The sequence below is a fragment of the Lithobates pipiens genome, unplaced genomic scaffold (assembly GCF_037356315.1).
Source record: "Lithobates pipiens isolate NorthernLeopardFrog02 unplaced genomic scaffold, aLitPip1_a1.2 Scaffold_1, whole genome shotgun sequence".
Classification (NCBI taxonomy): domain Eukaryota; kingdom Metazoa; phylum Chordata; class Amphibia; order Anura; family Ranidae; genus Lithobates; species Lithobates pipiens.
In genome coordinates this window covers 179,944,849-179,963,543 of record NW_027507685.1, presented here as the reverse complement: position 1 = coordinate 179,963,543, position 18,695 = coordinate 179,944,849, and the positions used below count along the sequence as shown (strand labels likewise).

The 18,695-nt window shown below is 42.6% G+C and overlaps 1 protein-coding gene across 2 annotated transcripts in view; it reads left to right on the top strand.

Annotated features, from left to right (window-relative positions):
- The window catches only part of PDZD4 (PDZ domain containing 4), a 341,674-nt gene that overhangs the window by 144,592 nt on the left and 178,387 nt on the right, over positions 1-18,695 (top strand). Inside the window, exon 2 of one of the 2 annotated variants that reach the window (XM_077478975.1) lies at positions 15,640-15,899. The exons of the other annotated variant lie outside the window; for it this stretch is intronic. Coding sequence (XP_077335101.1) covers positions 15,640-15,899 — 260 coding nt within the window. The remainder of the gene's footprint in view (positions 1-15,639; positions 15,900-18,695) is intronic. 2 annotated transcript variants of the gene reach the window in all.

The following is an 18,695-nucleotide window of genomic DNA, read 5'->3' as shown; positions in this document are numbered from 1 at the left end:
ATATCTTCAGAAAAGAGGAGAGGGACTAACACTACAGGGAAGAGCACACCTGTGTCATCAGTAGTTCCTGATGAACCTTATCATATCCCCAGTGTTGTATCCCCTAAAAGACCAGAGGTTTCCGATCAATTTGAGCCGCTGTGCCCATCTGGTATTGTGCCTACAGTCAACGCTGCTGCTTCACCCTTTATCACCAAGGATGAACTGTCCTCGGCCCTAGACGGGTTAGAGCACAGGATTGCTGCCATGATTGCCTCCAGCAGGCTGGCAAGAAGCATGACAGATCCCCCTCCCCAGAGCCTCCTAGTTTGGAGTAAGGATGGGGAAGAGCTGAAAGCTCCTGATTCTGTGGAGGGCCTGGCAGATGAGTCTACTTCTGAGCAATCTGGACAAGAAGATATTCATTTGATGTGTAACTCAGTCGCAGAGGCTTTTGATCCAGACTCTTACCGAGATGGTTCGTTCTGCCTTTAACTTGACTCTTAGAGGTTACTGAGCCCCCTGGTCCTCTTTGGGGTCCCTGAGGCCTCTTCAGGCCACACAGGCTTCCCCCTTACACCCCCTGTTGGAACAGCCAGTGTATGCTAATTCCGAACACCCTGACAGGATTTGTGTTCCTCCTAAGAGGTTTTCCCTTTTATATCCCATGGATGAAAAGTTTAAGAAGTGGAGCAGGACAGCAGCAGATGCAGCAGTCTCCTCCTTAAATAAGAACTTAACTGGTCTGGTAGATCGCACACAGCTTGAAAGACCCTGTTGACAAGAAATTGGAGTAATTATTAAAGGTTTCCTTTTCTTTGGCCAGTTCAGCTATTCAGCCAGTTGTTGCAACTGGTATCTGTCAGTCCATATAGGATCAGGCCAGACGGCCTGACAGGCCTAAATGAGAGGATGATCTGGCTGAAAATAAGACAGATATTCCTCAAGCACTGTTTTGCTGTTGACGCCTTAAAGGATTCAATACAGCGGGTTTCACGTTTGGCTCTCTTGTCTGTACATATGCGCAGACTTTTGTGGCCTAAGAACCGGTCATCCGAGCTCCCTTGTAAAAAGTTATTGGCAGGTTTGCCCTTTCATGGGGAATGTTTATTTGGTGATCATTTGGACAAATCCAAAAGATTTCCAGAGGGAAGAGTTCTTTACTTCCTGTTGAGAAAACCTTCAGGCATCCCTCGTTTAAAACCTCATGGACTGCTTCCTTAAGTGTCTCAGCGCCAAGGCAGTTTCGCCACCAAGAGGGCACTAGAGCCAGGGGCAAGGCCAGGACCAGAAAGAGCCCTGGGTCTAAAACTGTTCTAAACCCAGCACCAAGCCCTCCTTTTGAGGGGACGCCCCCCACTGCATCAGGTGGGGGAAGGCTGCTGCACTTTGCGGATATTTGGAGAACAATAGTTCAGAATGAGTGGGCCACCTCAACTAGTTGTTGCGAGTTGTTGGGGGTTCCTCCAAAAAGAGACTTCTTGTTTTCAGGCACTACATCATTTAGTAGATTGTAGAGGTTCCTGTATCCAAAAGAGGTGCAGGGTTTTACTTGAACCTGTTTACAGTTCAAAAACCAAATGAGGAAACAAGGCCCAAGATCCCTAAACCAATATCTACTATTACAGTCCTTTCGACTGGAGTCTGTCCGCTCAGTGGTAGCCTTGCTCCAGATGGGAGACTTTCTAGCCTTCACGCGTACCTATCTTTCAGCCTCATCAGAGGTTCCTGCGATTTTTCAGTAGAGGAACGTCATCTTCCGTTTGTGGCTTTACCCTTCGGGCTTGCCACGGCTCCCCGGGTGTTCACAAAGGTCCTAGCACTAGTACTGGGTCTTTTAAGGGCCCAAGGGATCTTGGTGCTTGGGTATCTGGATGACCTCCTGCTCAGAGATCACTCACTACAGGCTCTAGAACAGAGCATAACCTGCACAGTGCGGTATCTGAAAAGCTAAGGCTTGTTTACAAATACCGAAAAGTCAGCCTTGAGACCAGCTCAAAGTCTAAAGTATTTAGTTCTGACCCTGGATACGGTCCAAGCAAGGGAATTTTTGCCACCCGTAGGGATCTGTGCCCTGAAGGATCAGGTGCGTCAGATAAGGGGCACCAGACAACCCTCCATTCGGCTCTGTATGAGCCTTCTAGGGAAGACTTGAGGCAGTGCCCTATGCCCAGTTCAATTCCAGGCCTTTACAACAAGATAACTTGTTGGCTTGGAACAGGAGAGGACAATCCCTAGATCATCCAGTGTTCTTAACGCCTCGGGCACGCTTAAACCTAAGCTGGTGGTTGCAGGATCAGAACCTGGAAAGGGAAAATCCTTCCTCCCGGTAACTTGGAGAGTACTGACTACAGAAGCCAGTCTCTCTTGCTGGGGAGCGACGCTAGACGGGCTCACAGCTCAAGGGAAATGCTCAAGGACAGAACAGATCCTGCCCATCAACGTCCTGGAGTTATGGGCCGTACGTCTGTCCCTATGATCCTGGACAGTGGAGCTTCAGGACTGCCCTATAGGGGTTCAGTCCAACAATGCCACTGCAGCGGCCTATATAAACCACCAAGGCAGTTCCAGGAGTCGTTCAGCTCTGAAGTCAGTGAACCACATACTAACCTGGGCAGAGGAACAGGTGATGATTTTATCAGCCGTCCATATACCCAGATTAGAGAACTGGAAGGCAGATTATCTCAGCTGCCAGCAGATATGCCCGGGGGAATGGTCTCTACACCCAGGGGTGTTCCAGGAAATTTGCCAGAATTGGGGGATGGCCAGAGGTCGACCTACTGGCATCCAGGTTCAACAACAAGCTACAGCAGTTTGTGTCCCGAACAAGAGATCCTCTGGCAATTGGAGCAGATGCTCTGTTAGTTACATGAGCCAGTAATCCCTGGTTTATGCTTTCCCTCTGATCCCCTCTCCTTCCACATTTGTTGGGCAGGATTCAGAGATGGGGGGGGGGGGGGTTCCAGTCATTCTGGTGTCATCAGAAGGCCCTGGATCCTGGAGATTGTCAGTCTCACAATCAACGGGCCATGGACGCTTCCACGTCTCCACGATCTACTGTCTCAAAGCCCTATATTTCACCCCAGTTTACAGTCTCTAAATTTGACGGCATGGCTATTGAAGCCAGGGTGCTGAAGGACCGTGGCATCTTGGGACCAGTGGTGTCTTCCCTAGTGAATGCTAGAAAAGCTGTCACTAGGAAGAGCTATCATAAGGTCTGGAAGACTTATATTTCTTGGTGTGAAGCCAAAAAATTGCATCCTCCATTCTTTTCTACAGTCAGCTGTGGAAATCAGATTGGCTTTGAGTACAATCAGAGGTCAGATTTTGGCCCTGTCAGTATTCTTCTAAAGGCATTAAGCCTCCCTTTCCTTGGTCCGAACCTTTATGCAGGTGACAACTCATTTTCTTCCCCCCCATTGGGTCACCGATGTGTCCTTGGGTCTTGAACTTGGTGTTGTCTGTGTTACAGAAACAAAGGTGGCGTCAGCCTTTCATTTAAATCGATACATTATTTTTCCTTTTTTTTCTCTCAGCCTTGTTCAGAGCAAGAGAGACAACTGCATTCCTTGGACGTTGTCCGTGCAGTCAAGGTTTACTTGCCAAGTCTGCGGAGATCCAAGGATCAGACTCCTTTTTTATTTTACCAAAATGACCCAAGAAGGGGCAGGCAGCTTCCAAAAGCTTCTATTCCCAATTGGGTCCACTAATTGGTCATTCAGGCCTATGGTCTGAAACATAAAGCTCCTCCCTTTAGGGTGAGAGCTCATTCTATCAGGGGTGTAGGAACCTCCTGGGCTTTTCACCGTCGGGTATCTGTGGTTAAGATTTGTAAGCCTGCCACCTGGTCTTCAGTGCATACGTTCACAAAATGTTATCAAGTGGATGTTCGAGCAGCCAAGGATTTGGCTTTCGGCTGCAGTGTACTGCGAGCTGCCGTATAAAGTCTGGCTATTGTTTGGTAGGGTGTCTCCCTCCCTCAAAAGCTATTGCTCTGGCATTTCCCAGTAATAATGAATATTAACCTAACTCTTTGTCCCATGATGTATGAAAAAGAAAATAGGATTTTTTGGTCATACTTACCTGTAAAATCCTTTTCTTTGAGTACATCATGGGACACAGAGATCCCTCCCCTCTTTTTTGAGGATTCAGCACTTGCTACTAAACTGAAGTAATTCCTGTATTGGAGGGGTTATATAGGGGATCACTTCCTGTCTAAAGACCTTTGGTCTGCCAGTGTCCAGTCACCTGGAGATGAAGTATAACCCAGTAGGTAATGAATATTAGCCTAACTCTGTCCACCATGATGTACTCAAAGAAAATGATTTTACAGGTAAGTATGACAAAATCCGATTTTCTTCATCGGTTTACGCCGATATGTACGCTTTGGTAAAAAATCGCAATAAGCACATACTGATTGGTTTGCGCAAAAGTTATAACGTCTACAAAATAGGGGATAGAATTATGGCATTTTTATTATTATTATTATTATTTTTTTTTTTTTTTACTAGTAATGGCAGTGATCTGCGATTTTATTGGGACTGCAACATTGCGATGGACACATCAGACACTTTTGACATTATACAGTGATTGGAGCTAAAAATAGCCACTGATTACTTTATAAATGTCATTGGCAGGGCAGGGAAGGGGTTGATCAAGGGGTTAAATGTGTTCTAACTGTGGGGGGAATGTGGTTGACTAGAGGAGGAGAGAGATTGTTGTTCCTATTTAGTAGGAACACACAATCTTTCTCCTCTCCCCTGACAGAACCAGGATTTGTGTGTTAACACACACGGATCCCAGTTCTCGCTCTTTCATGAGTGAACGCAGATGCCCGGCAGTCATCACACCAGTGCCACCCTGCCGCACTTTAACTGAGGTGGCTGGTCGAGACGGGGTTAAGCAACAGACAGCATGGATTCATGAAAGACAGAAGTTTTTCAAACAAATCTGATTTCTTTTATGAGGAGTTAATTAAAACCTTGGACAGAGGGGTGGCTGTGGACGTGATATACTTGGATTTTGCAAAAGCATTCCCCGCACGTCGCTAATGTGTAAGGTAAAGTCTACCGGCTTGGAATAAGTTTGTAAATGGATAGAAAGCTGGCTAAAAGCCCAAATTCAGAGACTAGTGGTTAACGATTGATACTGTGAATGTTCTAAGGTTATCAGTGGTGTACCCCAAGGTTCAGTGTTGGGATCCTTACTTTTTAATATATTTATAACTGATATTGGGCTTGGAAATAAAAGTACCATTTCAGACTTTGCATATGACACCAAGCAATGCAGTGGAATAACATCCTTACAGGATGTGTCCAATTTACAAGCCAACCTAAATGCTGTTTTTTTTTTTTTTGGACAACTATGTGGCAAATGAGGTTTAATGTTGAAAATGTTAACTTATGCACTTGGGGGCTAAGAATGTGCATGCATCGTACATACTAGGATGAGTACAACTGGGGGAATCAATGGTGGAGAAGGATCTCAGTGTTTTAGTCGATCATAAGCTTAATAATAGCATGCAATGCCAAGCTGCGGTTTCCAAAACGAGCAAAGTACTTTCTTGTATTTGGAGAGGTATGGACGCCAGAGAGAGAGAGATATAATATAACTGGATAATAACATATAGAGATAAAGTTGATCCAGGATATATCCGATTGCCTCTTGGGGGAATGGGGAGGAATTTTTTTCCCCTGCTGGAGCAAATTGGGTCATGCTTTGCTTGGGTTTTTTGCCTTCTTCTGGATTAACTGTGAGTATAGGATCGTGCATATAGGATTGTATGATTTTTATGACATTTGTCTCAAGGGAAGAACACTTTAGCCCAAGCCATAACCAGAATTGGGCCCTGGTACTAAGGCAGACTTTTGCAGATTAAGAACCTACCCAAACCTCTTTGGAGGGCACACCACAAGAGACCAATTTGTCTCTAAAAGTGGAGCAGACTGCGCCCTGTGCAGTGAAATTAATAGTTACCTGATACACAATACCCTAAAGCTGTAATTGCCCCAGAATCATAGCCAGGACCCTAGTGACTCTGGGACCTCTAAATAGGCCAAATGGCAGAGCTAGAACTGGAAGTGGCGTTCCTCCACTACAAATCTCAGAAATCTGCAGTGAAAAATCAGGACGTGTAGGTAAGCATCTTTGATATTGACTGATGCTAGAAAATCTCCCTGCTGGGTAGATGCCACTACCGTATGGTATTTCTGTACCTTTAATAATTTGTTGAGTTTCTTGAGATCCAAGATGGGATGAACACTGCCCTTTGGTTTTGGAACCATTGAGGCCTGGTTCACACCTGTGCATTTTAGCGCATTTTCAGTTTTGCAGAAACACGCTACAGTCCATTTAACATGGTTTCCAACTGATGTAGTTCACATCTGTGCATTTTATAGAAAGGGCCAGGGATTTGTTTCTGGTTTTTAGTTCAATAGACTTCAATGGATCAAAATACACCTGGAATATGCAAACTGCAACCTGCATAGGTGTGAATCGGGCCTAAGAGATCCCCCCCCCCCCAGAATCTTTTCTTCTAGAACCGGAACAATTACTCTCTGCAGAGGAGGAAGGCTTTGAGGCTTTGAAACTCCAGTCTGTATTCAAATTTATACCTTCATGCATGAAGGTAAAAGACCTTCAGTGTGCAGCATCCCCCCAGCCCCCCCTAATACTTAGGCCGATCTAGATCCAGCAATGTGCAAGAGAGCCTTGGCTCTCCAGGGACTCTCCTTCATTGTCTGAGACCTAGGCTCCTGCTGCTGTCAATCGCAGCCAGTGAACCATTAAGGAGAGCGAGGGTGTGAGGCAGAACCATGGCTCCCTTTGTGAATTGACACAGAGCAGTGGCTCGGGATTGAGCCTACACAGGTGCCCCTAGAGCAAACGGCTTACTATGGGGGTCACCTGAGCTGCTGCTAAGCAGCTTCCTCTGGGGGCACTGGACCGCGGGAGGGGCCAGGAGCGCCAGCAGGGGACCCGAGAAGAGGCAGATCAGGGCTGCTCTGTGCAAAACCATTGCACAGAGCAGGTAAGTATAACATGTTTGTTATTTTAACCACTGCAATACCCGGCCATAGTCATATGATGGCCACAGATGGGATCTCCCATCCTGGGTGGATGTCATATGATGGCCTCGGTATTTCGCCGCTCCTGGGGATGCGGCTTGTCACCCTGACACAGCCCAACCCCCCGATCGCAGGAAAAGAGCCAATGAAATTGGCTCTTTACCACGTGACCGGCTGTGTCCAATCACAGCCGATTGCAGAATGTAAACAAATCGCGATAACGAGATGTTACCGGGTTCTCCTCCTCACACACTGATCGTGTGTGAGGAGGAGATGGCGGTAACATCTCGTTACCGCCTAGTGTACACCAATCACACACTGATTACCTCCCCAATAAAGAGGACCACCCATCAAAGTACCTGTCATCACCTATCCCAGCCCATCTGAGTACCCGAGTACCTGTCCCAGCCCATCTGAGTACCCGAGTACCTGTCCCAGCCCATCTGAGTACCCGAGTACCTGTCCCAGCCCATCTGAGTACCCGAGTACCTGTCCCAGCCCATCTGAGTACCCGAGTACCTGTCCCAGCCCATCTAAGTACCCGAGTACCTGTCCCAGCCCATCTGAGTACCCAAGTACCTGAGTACCTGTCACAGCCCATCTGAGTACCTGTCACAGCCCATCTGAGTATCCGAGTACCTGAGCACCTGTCAGCCCATCTGAGTACCTGAGCGCCTGTCAGCCCATCTGAGTACCTGAGTACCTGTCACAGTTCATCTGAGTACCCGAGTGCCTGTCACCAGCCCGTCGGAGTACCCGCGTACCTGTCACCAGCCCGTCGGAGTAACGTAGTACCTGTCACCAGCCCATCGGAGTACCTGCCACCAGCCCGTCAGAGTACCTATTTGCAGCCCATGCCTCATAGAATACACATTGGGGTGTTTGCTTTCCAAAATGGGGTAATTTTGTGGGTAATTCCATTGTCCTGGTTCTCCAGGACCTTCAAAAGTGTGATAGGTAGGAACGAAATGAGATGTGTCATTTATGCTCCTAGAACGCCTGAAGGTACCACTTCCATGTTGGACCTCTGTATATGAGCAGGCTGTGTAAAAGTTTCATACATGTGGTATCGCAATACTCAGGAGGAGTAGCAGAATGTGTTTTGGGGTGTAATTTTTGCTGTATACATGCTATGTGTTAGAAATATCTTATAAATGGACAACTTTGTGTAAAAAAAAAAAAAAAAAAAAAATTTCTGAAGACTTGTGTAAAAAATTAACCGTTCAAAAGACTCATAATGCTTCATAGAATATACTTTGGGGTGTTTGTTTTCCAAAATGGGTCATTTTGTGGGTAATTCCATTGTCCTGGTGCTCCAGGGCCTTCACAAATGTAATAGGTCGTTAGGAAATTAGAGGTGTCATTTATGCTGCTAAACGGTGCTCCCTGCATGTTGGGCCTCTGTATGTGGACACGCTGTGTAAAAGTCACACACATGTGGTATCGCCATACTCAGGATGAGTAGCAGAATGTATTTTGCGGTGTAATTTTTGCTATGTACATGCTTTGAGTTAGAAATATCTTATAAACTGACCACTTTTAAAATTAACTGTTCAAAAGACTCATTATGCCTCCTAGAATATACATTGGGGTGTCTGCTTTCCAAAATGGGGTCATTTTGTGGGTAATTCTACTGTCCTGGTGCTCCAGGGCCTTCACAAATGTAATAGGTCGTTAGGAAATTAGAGGTGTCATTTTATGCTCCTAGAACCCCTTAAGGTGCTCCCTGCATTTTGGACTTCTCTGTGTGGCCAGCCTGTGTAAAAGTCCCACACATGTGGTATCGCCATACTCTGGAAGAGTTGCAGAATATATTTTGGGGTGTAATTGGAAGAATGCATATGCTGTGTATGAGAAATAACTTGTAAAAAGAATTTTGTAAAAAAAAAAAAAAAAAAAAATTCTTATTTTTTCCAAGAATTGTGTAAAAAAAATTACAACTTCAAAAAACTCACCATGCCTCTTACTAAATACCTTGGACTGTCTACTTTTCAGCACATCAGGTGTGATCAGATGTGATCAATTTTCAATGATTTGCACCATAGCTTGTAGACTCTATAACTTTCAAAGAGACTAAATAATATCCACTAATTTGGTTTATTTTTACCAAAAAGATGTAGCCGTATAAATTTTGGCCCAAATTTATGAACAAAAATGACTTATTTGCAAAATTTTATCCTAAAAACTAAAAACTAAAAAAAAGTGTTGTGTTTTTTTCAAAATTTTCGCTCTTTATTTCACGTATGTCGCAAAAAATAAAAAACCCAGTGGTGATTAACCACCTCGCGGCTGCCCTATAGCCGAATGACGGTCGTAGAGCAGGCGCGTTCGTCTGGGTGGTCGTCCCTGGACGTCCTGATGTTTACTTCCGCCGTGTCCCCCGGGGACAGGCAAACACAGATCGCTGTAAACGGCCAATCACAGCGGCCGTTTACAGTGTGATCGGCGTGTCCAATGGGAGATGATCTCATATGTAAACATATGAGATCATCTCTCAGCGCCGCTCTCCCTCCTCACACAGACAGTGTGAGAGGGGAGAGATGAACGGCTGCAGCGGCAGCCGTTCTGCCTCGAGTAAAAAGAAAAAAGAAAAAAGTGCCATCCTCCCCCAGCAGTGCCATCCGCCCCCAGCAGTGCCATCCACCCCAGTGCCATCCACCCCAATGCCATCCACCCCCAGTGCTACCTGCCTCCAGTGCCACCTGTTGTCAGTGCCATTTGTCCCCAGTGCCATCTGTCATCAGTGCCACGTATAATTGCCATCTGTCATCAGTGCCACATAGTGCCATCTGTCATCAGTGCCACGTATTAGTGCCATCTGTCATCAGTACCACGTATCAGTGCCATTTGTCATCAGTGCCACCTGTCAGTGTCACGTGCCATCTGTTGTCAGTGTCACGTGTCATCAATGCCACTTATTAGTGCCATCTGTCATCAGTGTCACGCGTCATCGGTGCCATGTATTAGTGCCATCTGTCATCGGTGGCACGTATTAGTGCCACGTATTAGTGCCATCTATCATCGGTGGCACGTATTAGTGCCACGTGTCTTCAGTGCCACATATTAGTGCCACGTGTCATCAGTGCCACATATTAGTGCCATCTGTCATCAGTGCCACATATTAGTGCCATCTGTCATCAGTGCCACGTGTCATCATTGCCACGTATCAGTGCCATCTGTCATCAGTGTCACGTGTCATTGTCCTGGTGCTTCAAAAGTGTAATAAATAGTCAACAAGTTAGATGTGTAATTTATGTTCCTAGAACACATGATGGCGCTACCTGCATGTTGGGCCTCTCTATGTGGCCAGACTGTGAAAAAGTCCCACACATGTGGTATTGTAATACTCAGGAGGAGTAGCAGAATTTTTTGGGGGGTGTCATCTGTGGTATACACATGCCACGTGAGAGAAATAACCTATTACAATGACAATTTTGTGGAGAAAAAAAAATGAAAAATCTTAATTTTGCAAAGAATTGTGGCTAAAAAATGACAACATCAAAAAGCTTACTATGCCTCTTACTAAATACCTTGGAATGTCTACTTTCCAAAAAGGGGTCATTTGGGGGGTATTTGTACTTTCCTGACTTGTTCGGGTCACAAGAAGCGAGATAGGCCACCAGTACATCAGATGTGATCAATTTTGTGCGATTCGCACCACAGCTTGTAGACTCTCTAACTTTCACAAAGACCAAATAATATCCACTAATTTGGGTTATTTTTACCAAAGATATGTAGCAGTATAAATTGTGGCCAAAATTTATGAAGAAAAATTAATAATTTGCATAATTCTGTCACAGAAACAAAGAAATATGCGTTTTTTTTCAAAATTTTCTGTCTTTTTTCATTTATAGCGCAAAAAATAAAAACCCCAGAGGTGATCAAATACCACCAAAAGAAAGCTCTATTTGTGGGAAAAAAAGGACAAAAAATTCATTTGGGTACAGTGTTGCATGACTGAGTAATTGTCATTCAAATTGTGAGAGCACCGAAAGCTGAAAATTGGTCTGGGCAGGAAGGGTGTTTAAGTGCCCAGTAAGCAAGTGGTTAAATACCACCAAAAGAAAGCTCTATTTGTATGAAAAAAATTATAAAAATTTTGTTTGGGTATAGTGTTGCATGACTGAGTAACTGGCATTCAAAGTGTGAGAGCGCTGAAAGCTAAAAATTGGTATGGTAAGGAAGGTGAATAAATGCCCTGTATTGAAGTGGTTAAAATAAAAAACAAACAAACTTTACTTTACTGTTGCTTTAAGTGACCATGTAGAAAAAAAATGTTTATTGCCAATACATGACGTTTCGCCACATGCTCCATTCTGTTTGTAAACAAAGGGGCTGGGGGATGCCCCTCAACATATATGCCAGACCCTTATGCAGGATATTCTGGCATTGAATTTAACTACTTCCCACTTTATAAAAGCCCTAAGGTTGATATGGTTATATTGGGATCACGGCTGAGGCTTTTCTACAGCAGGCGATTCTGTTTTATCTAAAAGTGATCCAAGCAGTTAAACAGCCACTTCATCACTTTTACAGGTAGCAGAAGGTGTCCAACCCCTACCACCACCACCACCATTACTTCCACAGCTTTTACTGGGCTCTCCCATCTGATCAGGGAGCCTGGTAAGGATGTGACTGGCAGCATTGGCTAATCTGGACTGATGTTGTTCCTCCCACTGTGTGATGTGAGAAACTGGAAGCGAGGAGGATTTTGTCACTTCTGGTTTTTGGTCTGATGTAAAGAAGCTTGTGAAAGCATCTGATCAAACTGATCTCGGCTTGATTGGATGCTTTGGAGGCCAGGGGATAAATCTGAGGTCTAATTGACCCCGGATCTGTCCAAAAAGAGGATCTGTCACAACGGAATGCTGTTCATCCCTTGTGATAGTAATAAAGTTGATAAATAAATAAAATAAAAATTAATCATAGCAGTAAAGTCACGCAAGTCATGAAAAAAAAAAGTTTTAAAGCACCCTGTCCTCTGGGCTCAGACATATGCAAATGCACACATACAGTAGGTTCCGCATGCATATGTAAACGGTGATCACATCACGCATGTGGGGTATCGTCAGGAATGTCCAAGCAAGAGTGATAATTCTAGTACCAGAACTTCCGTGTAACTTGAGTGGTAACCTGTAAAGGCTTTTAAAGTGTCCCTTTTAACAAAATGTTAGGTGTGTTATATGTTGTCATGGTATAAGAATCTGGCTGTAATATATACTTGGAAAATATAATGAAATCAAAAGGAGGGGCTTTGTGAATTAAAAATAGAATTAATATACAGACTCTCTAGCCATTTACGTCAAATATAAATAATGTAATAAACAATATGAATTTAGTTCAGATACTCGATAAAGTATACCACAACAATCAACTTTCCTAAATTCTTTAAGCTATGGTGATTTCTTATCAAATATACCAATATCTCCCAATTATATTGATAAATTTTTTTTTATTAAAATACAAGTATATTTATGTACAAAACCAAATTACTGGTGAATTATTTCAACATATAAAGAAAATAACACAACAAAAATGCAATTATTTTCAGATTTTTCAAAGGCAAAACACAGAAACTTATAAGAACTTAAAATGTGATGGGCTTTGATACAGCAAGAGCAAAATTAATATAACCTAATGCTGTGTTCACATATATGTGAATTAAATGCGGGTTTCCCTGCATCCAATTCGCATGACAGACTAGTGTGACCGGCTCTCAATGGAGCTGGTTCACACAGGTCCGGGGCAGCTGCAGTTCCTGCGTGTCTTTGAGTCTGGTTCAAGTGAGAATTCAGACCTGAATTGCACTTGAGCTGGTGAAAAGACATGCACTGGACCCCAGGCACGAACCCATGGCCGCACATATGTGAACCCGGCCTTGTACTCTTGAAACAGTTTCTCACTCTCTGCAGCTGCAGGAGCGTAAGATACTGCAATTAAAACATGTTCTAATAACAAAAGATTTTCTGAATTGCAGGAACAATTAATAAGCAACCTGGTATACCGACAATAGCAACCTATTTATAACACAGATCTGCACCCAATTTCACCATACACCATGCAATTTCAGAATAAAAAAATGGATGAATATGTGGAAAAAGTTAGCAGATCAATTCACCCTACACAATGTAAATCATGACGATATAAAATACAATTACTACAATTTTGGAAGCAAAGAAAGTTAGTTACTATACTAAGGCTCCATGCACACTGAAGCTCAAAAAAAGCTTTTTCCGGACTCCAGATTGCTGGCAGAAAACGCTGGTCGAAAAACGTGCTTTTAATAGCGTTTATGAGCGTTTTCAATAAAAATACACAGAGGACACTCCAAAAATCCCTCAGTGCATTCCAAACTCCCACAATGCATTGAAAAAATAGAATGCCGAACACTAATTAACGCGTGTTTATGAGCGTTTATAAGCATTTATGAGCATTTATCGGTGTTTGTCGTTTTTTTGGCTGTAAAAAACGGCACTTTGAACACAAATTTCTGGCGTTCAGAAAAAAGCCCATAAACTCCACTGCTTATTAAAGCTAAAAAACGTCCATGTGTGCATGGACACATAGACTAACATAGAGTGGAGTTTATGCGCTTTTAAAAAAAACGTCCAAACTCCAATAAACTGCAGTTTATGAGCTCCAGTGTGCATGGAGCCTTAGTCTTTCTCAACACCTCTTTCAATGTAAATGTTCGTGGTATGATGGGGTAAGATGGTGCTTTGTCTCAGGCAGTAAGAGATATCAGCAGTGGTCAGAGAGCAGCAGCCTTCCCAGTCTGATCAAGAAAAAGTTTTTTCTTCTAGTGTCATCAAATTTTATACGATTTGAGACTTGTCGGTATTGTCTACACCTTTTTAAATATTGACTCAGGAATAAGAATCAGGCTGCCCTGTAAAATTTTATATGGGACTTTTAGTTTGTCTAATAGAGTTTTTATGAGGCATATTGAAGGTGATATGGTGGCTGCCTTCTTTTATAATTTACCTGGTGCATTGTGTTAATATCTGTGAATCTGCTGGTTATAGGAAAATGGGATCACTGTGGGTATCGGTCATGATGTAAATATCATTTATTCATCAATAACACTCTTTCCTCTATTAGCTCGATAATATTTAGGCAAAAGAAATATGTGCGTATATCCAGCTTTAGTGTCTTCATCCTTAACACCATAAAATCTTGACACCCTATACTCAACTTTCACAGAGGTTGTTAACCTTTTAATAATGCTTGCTTTAGGGATGCAAGTGATGCTTGTATGTCACGAGGATTCACCTGTATCCCTTGCACACCAGCTGAGGTTTCAAAGTTGTGAAGGATTCAGGCTTTTGCCATATACAGAAAAAGTTGCTTCCACAGAAAAAATGTCTCACTCTTCAGACAAAAGCATCATATAGCAATTGCCATAACAACTACTTGAACAACTTTTTTAATACTTTGGAATTATTATTTTAATAAGCTGTTGAGATCAAAAGCACTAATGATAAATATATATCAATACTGTTTTAGTGCTGGCAATACATATGCCACGAATCATGGAGTTCTTAATAATTGCACACTAGTACATTGATTAACCACCTGCTTACTGGGCACTTACACCCCCCTCGTGCCCAGGCCAATTTTCAGCTTTCAGCGCTGTGGCACTTTCAATGACAATTGCTTGGTCATGCAACACTGTACCCATATGAAATTTTTATGTTTTTTTTTTTCCACACAAATAGAGCTTTTTTTTTTTTGGTTGTATTTAATCACCACATTTTTTATTTCTTGCTAAACAAACAAAACAAGACTGAAAATTTTGAAAAAACTAACAGTTTTCCATATTTTGATATAACATTTTGCAAACAGGTAATTTTTCTCCTTCACTGATGGGTGCTGATGGGGCTGCACTGATGGGCACTAATAGGCGGCACGGAGAGGTGGCACTGATGGGCACTGATAGGTGGCACTGATTAGCAGCACATGTGAGTGCTAAGGGGACTGATATCCCTCTAATCTCTCTAACTGAAGCCACAGCTTTTTTTTCCATGCATGTTGACAGAGTGAAGAAAAAAAAAAAATGATAACCCGGGGGCGAGCACGAGGCACAAGAATAGGAGGATGTCCATGTACACACACCTGGCAATGTAAGCCTGCGCTGTAACCATCTTTTAGCTATAGCGTGGGTGGCAAGTGGTTAATGGACTTGCTGTTACATGCAGATGTTTTTGTACATTTAACGCACTCATAGGACCCCTTCTATTTTTTATTTTTATTTTTTAAGAAGACCTCCAAGGTCACAAAATATGTGAATGAATGCATGTATAGCCAAGTTAATGATGTGTTTTAGACTTATCTCTGTGCCCTTGCTTCAGATACCTTGAGCAAGTAAGTAAGCTAGATTTGTACGTGGACTGCAGAAACATGTTCTGATCCTAACATTGCAACTGAAGATCCTCTAGATCAGGGGCATGGAGGCAAGTTCTAATCACAGCATTACATAACATTTACTGCACTGGAAACTTCTTGAAACAATTTTTACCTTAGAATTGCAAATATAAGTATTAAATTCTGTATTTAACTCTGATCGGATTATATAATTTTTGCTATTTCACAGGTCAATGGTAAAGATCTATCACGACTTTCGCAGGAGCAGACACTTGAGACACTACGCACCACTAAAGACCCTCTCCTGATCCAAGTTCTAAGACGCAGTCCACGTATGAAGGGAGTCCTGGCAGCCTCCTCCAATGACCTTCAATATGTGGATAGTGGAACACAGACTGATATCACCTTTGAGCAGATCATGACAATGGGCAAAGCACGACCCCCCAGTCCTGCCATGGTTGTTCTTGAACCGTATGTACTCTCAGAGCTGTGAGTAGACTCTACAAATTGATATTAATTTTAAAAAGAGAATTGGTTTGTGGTAACTTAAAGTACAGGGCCAGCTTTAAATTTAACTCCTTTGGCAAGTCAACCCAAAGATCTCAGAGTTTTGGGGTAATTGAGTTGATTCACTAAAAGAGAATCTTCACTTAAAAATGCAGTTGCATTAACTTTGAATGCTGCAAGATATAGTATGCAGATAAAATAACTATGCAGAAATTTGCTTGTCACATGACTGGATAATTTAAAGCAGAGTTTGACCCAAAAGGGGAAGCTTATTTTTCTCCTGCCCCCGCTGCCACATTTGGCACCTTTTTAGGGGGGAGCGTGTATTGGTTTTGACAGGTACCTGCTTCCACTTCCAGCTGACTTTGCCACTGTAAACTCATCTGGAAGTTTGCCCCCCCCTCCTCCGCCACTGGGCCATTCACAGAGCGCAGCTTCACACATGCGCCGTAGGGAACCGCCTGTGCAGCCGAAAGGCTTCACTTCCTGTTTCCCATACCCAGGATGGCAGCGGCAGCACCGAGAGCCAATTGAAAAATCAGCTCGGGTGCAGATACCACTGGATTTGTGGACAGGTAAGTGTCCTAATATTAAAAGTCGGCAGCTACAGTATTTGTAGCTGCTGACTTTCAGTTTCTTTCTGAAAGAGCCTGGACTCCCTGGAATCACTTTAAGTGACTTAACATTCATTTTATTGAGTGAGGATTCTCTACTCTTTTAGTAAAGCAGTTGAGAATCTTTACACAATGAATATTCACATTCACTTCAATTATCCAACCTTGGGAAAAGTGAATTCCGTTCACCTTTTTCATCTGCATGTGATTGGACAATTGAAGTGCATATTTACACAATTTATTGCATGAGAGTTCTCACTTGCTTTAGTAAATCAGCCGATAAGCTTGCTTCCTGTATGCCCTGACATACATTTCATCGTGATGACATTCTCGGGACATACAGGAAGCAAGCTAATCTGTTTGTGAGGTGACAGCTGGAAGTGGTGAAAGACTACACACGGACCACTTTCATACTGTCAGTGGAGCCGACAGTATGTGTGTAAACCCAGGTGCAGAGAGGAATGCACATTTCTATGTAAGCACATTAACCAATATTGTATGTCACATATTGAAAATAATAAAAAGTTTTACACTATTGGAGCTCTTTCTCCTCTAATTTTATGGCAATGGTGAACATGGAGTGAGAGTAAAGCTCAGGATGTTTAACCCCTTGGGGAAAAACACATTGAGATCTTGCTCTTAAATGAGAAGTCATGGCCATCTTTTGAGTTCTACAGAGTGGTGGTGTTTAACGGTGGTGGATATGAAGCACTGAAGGAACTTTATGCACTCAGAGCACTGAGCATTTTATAGAGTGGAATTTTTGGAAACTGACACTCAATCATTTTAATGTTGACACATTTATTTGGAAATTATTTTTTTTTATTTTTAGGATTTGATCTTTTATGGATGCACTTGATTAACTGGGGACTGATATATACACTGTAGAAAGTCCTAATGTGAAGACACCAATAATATCCTCTAATGTCTTTGGGTGATTAGAAGAATAAATCCTTTGCAAGAGCCAGCTAACACAGAATAATGCCTTGTACACACGGTCGGAAATTCCGACCACAAAATCCGTCAGATTTTTTCAGACGGATTTTGTCCTAAACTGGTGTTACATACACATGGTCAGACAAAGTTGTCTGAAAATCTGATCGTTCGGAACGTGATGACGTTCGTTCGTTATGAGGGGACTACGTTGCAGCTAGTAGCCAATAGCTTTGGTCTCGTAATTTGATCTGAGCATGTGTGGCAATTTGTCCGATCGGAATTCTCTACAAATTATCGGAAAAAGTCTGATCGGATTTTTTTGTCAGAAAATTTGAGAGCCTGTTCTCAAATTTTTCCCTTCTGATTTTCCGACAGAAAAAGTCCGATAGAGCCCACACACAATGGATTTTCTGACAATAAAATCCGATCGGACCTTTTCCGTCAGAATTTCCAACCATGTGTACAAGGCATAAGAGTGATTTATTTATTTTTTTATCACACGAAAGATTACAAAAGTTACAAAAAATTGCAGATTTAAATCTAAGAAAAAATGTAGTTTAAAATAAAGTACAAAAAATAAAAAAGTTAAAAGGATAAGATAAAATAAAAGGTGTTTGCTTCTTAGAATGTGAGAACTAGAGTGTGCACTCTTTGTTCTTTGCCTAGTAAAGATGGCTGCTGTCCTTTGTGTGCTAGTGTATGTGTCTGTGAGAGTGTGAATGCCTGTAAGGATAATAGCTGCAACTAGCCACATGTCTTAACTTAAGTAAGGCCTTTTCTTTGTTTCAATATTCACACTTAGATTAACCACTCCTATATCACCTACCTTCCTACTTCGCAATGGTAGGGGAATGATCTGTAACATGAGGTTTCTTCTCTGGCTAGCTTAATTAACATCAAACAGGAAGTGAGGAGGGGTGACTGGGGCGAGGGGCAGATTGTAATGTTCCACAGAATGAGTTAGAGGAAAAATGCATGCGATCAATTCGCCTAATGAAACCATAACAAGGTATACATTACATAGGATGCTTTTTAAGAAAATATAAACTTGAAACCATCAATCATTATTATGTCTAGACGAGCTTTCTAGAATTGACGCCCAGTTACAAAATAGTTCACATCTATTATTATCTCCAAACCATTCATACGCACATCTAATAAGAGGGATGACTTTGGCCCAGGCTAATTTCATAACTATTAAAGACGAAATTTAAATATAGATATTAAA